The 9,293-nt window shown below is 58.0% G+C and overlaps 1 protein-coding gene across 1 annotated transcript; it reads right to left on the bottom strand.

Moving 5' to 3' along the window:
* Positions 1–1,523: 1,523 nt before the first annotated feature.
* On the bottom strand, positions 1,524–7,028 carry IRX1 (iroquois homeobox 1). The gene is made up of 4 exons (XM_003800887.2): positions 6,523–7,028; positions 2,640–3,657; positions 2,216–2,288; positions 1,524–1,930 (listed from the first exon to the last, which is right to left on the bottom strand). Exons 1-4 carry the CDS (start codon positions 6,796–6,798, stop codon positions 1,873–1,875), a joined length of 1,425 nt encoding a protein of 474 aa, XP_003800935.1. The 5' UTR covers positions 6,799–7,028; the 3' UTR covers positions 1,524–1,872.
* Between the last annotated feature and the right edge of the window lie 2,265 nt (positions 7,029–9,293).

Raw genomic sequence — 9,293 nt, 5'->3', positions numbered from 1 at the left:
GCAGCTCGGCAGCCCGGCTGCTCCCCGGGGTCTCGGCCCGCCCGACCGCCCTCGGTTCACCGGCGCGCGCTGCCACACGCCATCGGTCCACTGGCCCTTGGCGGCGCCCTGGGAGCCTCCTCTCCGCCGCTTTTCCACCAGCCTCGAGAGCTGGAGAAAGCCTTGCCCCCCGAACGGACGGGGCGCAGGGCTGGAGAAGAGTGCAGGCGTCCGGAGGCGGACAGGGCCCCGCGCGGTGGTGCCTAGAGCGTCCCACACACACCAGAAGCTGGAGCAAAGTTCATCGCTCGACCTTTCTTCCCGCCGACCGCGCACCCAGTTCCCACGCGCAGCCCGGGAGCCAGCGGGTCTCCCAGGGCTCAGAAGAGAGGATCAGAGGCTTACGTTGGGGGTGCGATTGCGGGAATCCTGTGCCACAGGGAACACTAGACTGGCTTCCCGCACAAATGGCATCCTCTCTGGCAGTTTTGAAAATGCTTTCTCGAGTTTCTCTAATTCCACAGTCGTGTGGGCCCCGAAGCCCCCCCTCCCGCCCGCACTGGTCCACAGAACCTCTCTCCACGGTGCGGGCTGCTTCGAAACTCCCCATTCGGAAGCACGGAGGCCGGTGGCCTGGTTGTGCGCTGCCATCTGAGGCTCCGGAGCCATTCCCCGCCCTCACGCGTCCTAGCTCAGCTTCGTCCCGCATTGTTCCCTAATTTCGCTTCCAGCTACCTTCTCCCAGGCCCAGCTGCCGCCATCTGGGGCTGTTTTTGCTCCTGGTTAGCTCCGTGTGCGGGAGAGAAAGGAAGTGAATCGAGTTCTCCCTGGAAAGCCCAAGCCCCCTCCCCTCTTTCTCGCCCCCACTGCAGCCGAAACCGGCACCCGCGCGCCAGTAGGATCGCGGAACCCGCACCTCATCCCTTCCCGCCTGTCCGGGGAGTTTACAAAAGCCTTCCAATTTTTCCACATTAGAGTCAACCAAGTAACTAAAAAAACATCCAAAGTAGTATCCTACTTCATAATTTCCACACTCTACCACACTCTACCCAGAAAAAAACGATCCGGCGCCACGATGCGCTGTTGAGCCTAGTTACAAATTGATTTCGAATCCGAAGTTTTAGGGTCATGAATTGAAATTCTTTTCATTTTTTCCATTTTCTCCCACTTTAAAAAATCGTTTTATAAACTGCCTAATATTGAACTCGTTTATATCCTGAAAAGGCGTGTGCCAGTTAAGTGTTCGTGTAAGCTTTGGAAAGAATTAAACTTGAGACAAGACGCTGCCCCAGTGACACTACCAACAATTTTAACACTAACCGAGCCGCCCAAAGCGCTTGTAACACTGGCCTCTGGGGTGGAAAAACCCTCCTTCCGAACGCCCTCTTTGAGAAGCCTCTCTCCCCAACGCAGGCCCTCGAGCCCTGCGCAGGGTTCCGGGATGGGGTACACACACTAGCCCCTCAGTCCCTCCAAGCGCGTGCACTCAGACACACACACACACAAACACGCCTGGCCCCACACGGCAGCAGGAGCGGGGAGCTTCATTTCATTCAGTTTATTAGACAAAAATATATGATTTAGACAAGTTCGCTGACGCGCTATTTACAATCTGAGATCACTCTATATACAGAAAGGAAAAAAAAAGACACAAGCACGTGGGGGCGTTTACCGAACCGGATAATCACAGTCACGCGGGCCACAAAGCCCAGCGCCCGGACTCCAGCTCCGGCAAAGGAGCCCTTTCTGCGGAAAGCGATGGATGGGAGTCGTTGACATCGTTGTCATATTTGTCCTTTATACTGGTCTGAAATATTCGTCTTAATCCTCCCCCATTCCCTCCCTCCCCAACTCCTCCCCCCTCCCCCCGCAAAAGTAAAAGAAGACCCTTAATCAGGCTGACGGGAGGGCTGCTAGGATCCGCGGCGTTCCCTCCTGCGGGGCCAGCGAGCTGCATGGGAAACAGCGAGACAAGACAGGAGCTCTGTGAGTGCCGGGACGCTGCGCCGAGCCTCGGGTCCTACCAGCAGAGCCCTGGGGGCGGGGTCGCCAGCCAGCCGGGCTCCCGGCTCCGGAGAATCTCTGGCCTAGGCAACTCAACCCAGCGCCCAGGGCTGGAGGTAGCCCCCTTTAATAATGACTGCGCGACCCCCACTGCCGCCCGAGCTCTCTCCCTCTGGACCCTGACCTCCCCCGCCCTAGCTCCTCCCTCCCGGCAAAAGCAAACCGCACTCACTTGTCCCGTACGGGCTGGAAGGGCGACTTTAACTGCTGTGCGGGTGAATCCGGCCTGGGGACCAGGTCTCTCTCTGCGAGGGATCGGAAAAGGCAACGGATTAGGACAGGGATCAGGTGGGAGGGGGCGCACAAGTGTTCAGGCCTGCTCCCCGCCCACTCGCGCCAGCGGCTCGGTGGGCTACCGGAGAAAAATGTTTGCCCTCGCCCCAACCCCAGGAGACCCGAGAGTAGAGTGCAGCTCTCTTCAGAGAGCCCTATGCCTTGGCCTCGCTCTGAAAATCTCCCAATTCAAAGAGGAAGAACCTCCGCCCAGGGATTGGAGGCCAGGGCCTGGCACCTGCCCGCCTTACTACTGCACTCCACCTGGCCGGGCCTCAGTATTCCCAGCTGGGAGGCAGTGGCTCAACTCCCTGGAGCCCTACCTGAGAGCACAGGACTGCTGCGTGTGGAAGCCTTGTCTCCGTGCAGTGCCCCCGCGGCTGCAGCGACCGGTGGCTGCTGCGGTGGAGGCGCAGAAAGGTGCGGGCCGTGGGACGCAGCGTGCGGCGCGCCCACGCCCAGGAACGAGCGCACGTTGAGCAGGGAGCCCTGTGCAAGGAATGCGCCGTTGGTCCAGTTGGAAAACTTGCCGATGTGGCAGGTGTACAGTCCGTGGCTGGGCAGAAAGGCGGGGTGCTGCAGCGGCGCACCAGCCGAGTGGCCCGCGGGCGGGGGCGGAGAAGTCTTGGGCGCGCCGTCGGGGCTGGTGGCTGTCTCAGCTAGCGACCAGATCTTGGGCTTGCTGTGCGGCGCACCCTGCAGGCCGCCTGCCGAAGCGCCGGGGCTAAGCAGGCGCGTGCTGCCGGGCTCTGGGACCTCTTTGGCCAGGCCCAAGGGCGAGTCTTGGGACTTGAGCACGTCGGTGGCTGCCAGGGGGGAGCCCTGGTCCCGGGTGAGGGCGGCAGGGACGGCAGGCGCTGGCGGTACCTCGGCCTTGTCCTCATCGTCCTCGTTGCTCTGGTCGCCATCGTGCTCGTCGATCTTGTCGATATCAATGCTCTCCAGGTCGATCTCCTCGTCGTCCTCGGCCTTCTCTGGGTCGCCTTCCGTGTCGCTGCCAAAGAGGGCTCCGTCCTCCTGGTCCTTGCTGCGTGCCCCCCACGTCACCTTGTTCTCCTTCTTGAGGCGCCGGCGCGCGTTGGCGAACCAGGTGGACACCTGAGTGAGGGTCATCTTGGTGATAATGGCCAGCATAATCTTCTCGCCCTTGGTGGGGTAGGGGTTCTTGCGGTGTTCGTTGAGCCAGGCCTTGAGGGTGCTTGTGCTCTCGCGCGTGGCGTTCTTGGGCCGCCCGGGGTCCCCGTACTGGAACTGGCCATAGGGGTAATAAGCTGGAGCTGAGTGGGCCGCGAAGGTGGCGGGGTGCACCCCGGGGTTGTCCTTGAGTTCATACTGTGAGCCCTGCAGCCACCAGGCAGCACCAGCAAATCGAGGGAGGAGGGTAGTGGAGAGAGAGAAAGAGAGAGAGAGAGAACGTGAGAGGTGAATCTCCAAAGCTGGGAAGCTGTGCAGCCGCTCCTTCAGGGTCCAGGGCCTCCGTTGGCTGGGCACTCCCAGGCCGATTGTGGGGCCTGGCTGTGCTCCCTAGAGCAGGAGGCGCCTCCAATCCTCCGCTGGGGGAAGAGGGGGTAAGAACCAGAGCCCACTGCAGGAACTGCCCCTTCCTGATCACAGAGATTATTTTGTCACTCTAGGAAAGTTCCAGAAACCGTGCATCTCTAGAGAAGTGCAACAGGAACACGGCCTTCTGTCATTTCCTTGGGCCGCCCTCAGTCCGCACCTCCCACAGCTGGAGAAGCCTCAGGGATTTCCAAGTATATCTTACACTAACTACAGGGAAAAATCTTTTTATAACAAGGCAGATACAGCGGTGTCTCTAAACTAACAAACCCAAAGCCTAAACCCCCTCCCTTTGTGTGTGGGGGGGTGTCTTTCCTCAGTGAAAAGAATCCATCCCGGGCTTTTTTCAGTCTAAACTGGCCAGTAGTTTAAAACGAAAGCCAGCTCCTTTTGCCTCCCAAATGAATCTGCATATAATGGTTCACCTACATTGAAAGGGCTTCCGTGGTGACAAGTAATTTAAAATTTCAATCCCAGCCATCATCAACAACAATAACAAAAACACCATTTGTTTTTTTAAATACAAAAGGAAGGCTTATCCTGTAAAATATTAACTCAAGGGCCAGGAGCAACCGACTGCAAAGAGAAAACCGGTTCAGTGTCCTAGGCCTCTTCTGGGTTACTTTATCTCTTAAGTGTGGCTTTGATCTGCAGCAAGCAAACACAAACTGTTTGCAGGCATTTAGAGGCTGTGATTTATTTGCAATCAATATTCTTTTTATCATCAGTAGTAAAATACAGCAAGTCAAATTATCCCATCAGGTTTTTTGGTAAATAACATTTTATCTTTCTAACAACCTCATTAGGCCTCATTATTACCATAAATTGCCCAGACAGACATTCACTCACAATTTTATCTTTCAGACTTTCAAATATCCAATCATAATGGCTTGGAAACCTAGGCCTAGAACCTGGGTTTGGAATTAGGCTTATTTTCCAAGAACAGGCAGGAGAGCTGGAGGAAACAAAAACACACCTTTTGGGAAGTATTTTTACATCTTATCCTCATAGTTAAAACAACAACAGCAGCAAAGCCTGGCCCTTTCTCACCGCCCCCATAAACACAAACCGGGTTCTCAAATGGCACACATCCATATTCAAAACTTCTGTGCAAACTTATTATCCTCCGTGTAAAAATAGTCGTGTTGCTATGCAGCCGAGGAAACCCAGGGCTCTGAGAAAGTTGTAAAGAGCAGAAGGTTTCTTTGACTAGTTTGGTAATCGTAAGCCGTAGAGACAGGGTTTCTGCAGCCAGATTTCGTTGTGCCTAATCGTTGCTAAATGTATTTTGCACTCTTCTCATTATTACTTTCGTGATAGTAAAAACAATATTTCGGCCTCCTCTCTACTGGGAATTCTTTCTGAAAGGACACCTTGTAAATCTCTCCGCGCTTCCCGGCATCCCAGCTGCCAGAACAAAATGGGGGCTGATCTTTTCCGATAGTAGATCTGAAAGGCAGCGGGCCTCTTCCAGAGAAATAGGCTTTCCTTCAAAAACTACAACCAAAGTTACAAGAAAACACGCTTGCCTCATTGCTTGTGCACCGCTGGCGGGTGTTTAGTCCGAGTCTCTCCTTCAGGGAGTGGGGAGACATCGGGGGTGCCTGGAAATTGCGTTATCCTGTGCGCAGTAGCGCAGAAGGGGGCTGCCTCCCCGACCTCCCGGCTCCATTCACCAGCAGCTCCAAGTTTAAGCCCGATCTTACAGTCAGAACAAGGAAAATGGATCATTTGGAACCAGAGACAGGCCATTGCCCCTGCGGAGAATTAAATGTGCAGCCCTCCCCCCAGCCCCTCCCCGCACGCACCCCCCAACACACACCGGGACCAGAGGCTGAGAGGACAGCGTTTACTTTGAGCCAGAGACACTGTTCCCTTTAATCCCCCATTATGTAACTCTGGAAGAAAGTGCTTTTATTTCCGCGCAAATAAAATGAAAACTTTGGCAACTTACAGAAGTAAAAGCAAACACCATTTCAGACACCCAAAATTATTTCAACTTAATTTTGGTTCAATCTTAAATTTGCTCACACTCCTTCAGCGCTGTCTCTGTCCTTCTGATCTCCATTGTTAGGGATATTTTTATTAACTACTAGGCTTTAAAGGGTCCCCTCTGGCAAATTCGAATACAACTATCTTAGTTCTGCCAAAGAGGGAGAATATTAAGTCTTCCCAACTTAGTCCAAAAGCTGAAGGGGTTTCGCGAGCGGGATACCGGGCCAGGAAGGCGCGTCTCGCTAAACGGGCCGAGCAACTGAAGCCCGGTGGGCCAGGCCCGGCGCCCTGACTGGTCTGGGCGAGTTTGTCCCCGACCACCAGCTCGAACAGCAAGTCTCGGGCCTGCTCTCCCGGCTTCTCCCAACTCCCGCCACGACCCTCTTTCCCGGCCCGGGCCTTCCGCTTCCCCAGGCCAAGATGGCCTAGGCGTCGCAGGAGGGGCCTCCCGCGCTCCCATGTCCCGGTGGACTGTGGCCTCGCCGCCTGGGACTCGCTTGCAGCACCTTCCCGCTCCTGCTCCAGACCACGTCCACCCATCATCTCTCCCGCCCTCTACCCCCGCAGCCCTTGCCACGCTCGCCCTGGGCTACCGAAACCGAGGAGAGACAGTGGAGGCTAGGGGGGCGCGGGGAGGCGGTTCGAACTCACCATCTGCGAGAAGAGGCTGAGATCGGCGGCATAGGGCAGGAAGGCGCTGTAGTTGGGCGCACCCGCGTACGGTCCCGCCGCTGCATACATGCCCAGCACCGAGGTGACTGCGGCCGCTCCCGCGCCAGCGCCCAGCTCGGCGGTCCCTGGCCGGCCCGACGAGGCGGCAGCTGCAGCAGCTGCGGCGGCAGCCAGCACCCCTGGGCGCTCGCTGCCGTAGGCGCCGGGCCCCGCGGCGCTCAGGTACTGCGGGTAGCCCAGCTGTGGGAAGGACATGTCCGCGGACTCGGCGGTGGCGGCGGCGGTGGGCAAGTATTAAAGGGGAGGGAGAGGGAGGCGGAGGCCGGCCGGAGGGGGATGGGGGCCACCGTGTGGTGGGGCGCGGGCCGCCGGCCGGGCGCGCTGGGGCAGGCCAGGAGGTGGGGGCCAGTTGCTGCTCCTCCGCCCGGTGCTCGCTGGCGCCCGGCTCCCGGCTGCGCCCGGATCCGCGATCCCGCGCCGACTGCGGCGGCCGCCCTCGGCTCGGCGGCCGGGCTTTCAGACACAATTTGAAGTTGATGCTTTGATTGGCATCCCCTTGAGCGCAGGCCCCGCCCCTGGCTCCCCTCCCGCTCCCTCCCTGTCTCCCGCCCGCCTGAGCCGGCCGCTCCCGCCCCTCCCGGCGAGCACGTGGTGCCCCGCGCCGGCCGGGCCAACTCCTCCCGCGCTGGGCGCGCGCGGCCGGGCAGCGGGTGCGGGCCCGGAGGCCGCGGGCTCCTTTCCGACCAGCCCCCATGGCTTTCTGACAACCTGTCGACACCGGTTTACAGCTGTCTGACGCCGAGTTTGCAGTTTTGAAGCCGACGTATGTCCCCCTTTTTTCCAAAACCAACTCAGTGGCTGCTTTTCTACCGTTTGGACAACGGGGAAGGGTCCAGCGGCCTGGGTGCGGCTGACAGCCAGCGCGGAGAGGTCTCTACTCCAAGGCGGGCGATGTCTTTACCTCCTCAGGACACCTTTGGCGGAAGTGCACCTGGTTGCTGTCTGTGCGCCACTAGACCAGCGTGGCGTGACACTCCCCAGCGACGCGCGGCGTCCGGGTGTCCTCACTAGGTATTAACCGATCGTCCGGCGACTACTGGCCTCTCTCTGCACTTGGAGAAGTGCGAAACGGCTGTGCTCTCGGGGTTGTTTTCCATAGTGAAAACTTTGAGAAAGAGCAATCTGGCTGAGAAGTCACTTGTTTGGGGGAAGCAGGCGCAGTCGTAGCGGTGGGTTATTGGGGAGCTGAGACGGTGAGGGGAGGAGAGGGTCTTTTTTCCCTTAAGCACATTGCTCCTGAAGAGAAATATACCCCCAGACCCCCAGCGATGGGGGAAGCCAGCGTGGCTGGACGTCCCGGTTTGTCCACTAGGTGTGCAAATGCAGGAAGTAACCTGGTCTGGAGCCCACGGACCCACGGAGGCGCCTTGGACAGTCAGGGGGCAGGATGGCCACTTGGCCCCTCTGCCCCGCGTCCCTCTTCTCCCTCCATCTCTCCTCGCCACCCACAGCCTCGCCGGAACAGCCTGCCGGCCCAGGCGCACGCTCCGGGTCGACACTGGCCTGGCTGCGCGTTCCTGGGAGGGGAATCCATGTGCAAGATTCTCCTCATCTCCGGGAAACCCGGGACAGCTCTGTCAGGCCGCTTCTGCGCTGCCGGCTGGCATGGTCCTGGGGGCGCAGGAGGAGAGCCGGCATCAGTACTGGCTCTGGCTCCCCGGCTTTGCGCGCCACCTCCTACGCAGCGGCCTGGGCCGGGAGTGCACCCCGCGACTGCATGGTTTACGCTGGACACCGCTGGAGTTTCAGCAGTAGGCTCTGAAGCCGGCCTCAGTTTAGGCCCTGTTGGGGCTTTGGTATGAAAGCTGCGTCTGGACCCCGCTCCGGCCGCGCTGTGCTGCTGGTGACCTGAGCCTCTGGTATTCTGGACACTAGCCGGTCCTCTACCTCTTCTTGGCCCTGCATTTGCGCAAAATGTTCAGGCCTAGAACCCCTATAGCTTCAAGAAGTCTCCTGTTTTCTGGGCCCAAGTACACTGGTACATCACCTATAATTAGGAGCAATAATGCCCCTAACAGTCATTATTCAGTACTGGCTAGAAAACGAGCTTGGTGTCTCTGCTCTGAGGACACCCCAACTTGAGTTTTCTGTAGTTGTCAGAACCTTGAAGAGAGGCAGGGATGGGGAAGAAGAGGCCATGTCTTCATCTGGCTAGCTGGCAGGGCCTGCCTTCAGCATCCTGGCTATATCACATCCATTGGGGTCATAAAAAGAGGGAAGGGTCCTGAAGACACAGGGTAAGACGGGAGGACCTAATTGGGCCTGTCCTGGAACTTGCCTGTGAATCCTACCTGTAACCATGCAGTTCTGGGGAAATTGGCACTACCAAATGCTAGGTGATTTGCTAGTGCATCACAGCCTGCTCCTGCTCACACCCACACAGCTTCTGAGGCCTGTACTCTTCCTACAAGCACTGGGGAGTGGGAGTTCAGGGGCGGGGACTGCATCTGAGTGCCATGGGCTAAAAATCAGTTCTAGAAAGTGCTAGCAGAGCCTAGCAGGCCCTGGCTCACCTCCTTCCATCTTTCTCCTTGGCTCTTAACCAAAAACTTGCACCTAGGACACTGGAAGAAACTGAAAGCAAGAGAGGGGTGCCACCCACACATACCACAGGAAAGAGAGGGGTGCCACCCACACATACCACGGGGGAGAGAGAGGGATGCCACCCACACATACCACAGGGGAGAGAG

Source organism: Otolemur garnettii, unplaced genomic scaffold (assembly GCF_000181295.1).
Source record: "Otolemur garnettii isolate 467f Iridium unplaced genomic scaffold, OtoGar3 scaffold00188, whole genome shotgun sequence".
Lineage (NCBI taxonomy): Eukaryota > Metazoa > Chordata > Mammalia > Primates > Galagidae > Otolemur > Otolemur garnettii.
The sequence above is the reverse complement of the archived record's forward strand: the minus strand, read 5'-3'. Positions and strand labels throughout refer to the sequence as shown.

Coding starts and splice junctions, on each gene's coding strand:
- IRX1 (XM_003800887.2), bottom strand. CDS start 6,798: ATGTCCTTCCCACAGCTGGGCTACCCGCAGTACCTGAGCGCCGCGGGG. Junction 3,658..6,522: donor TCAGCCTCTTCTCGCAGATG/GTGAGTTCGAAC, acceptor TGGTGGCTGCAG/GGCTCACAGTATGAACTCAA. Junction 1,931..2,215: donor TTCCAGCCCGTACGGGACAA/GTGAGTGCGGTT, acceptor TTTCCCATGCAG/CTCGCTGGCCCCGCAGGAGG.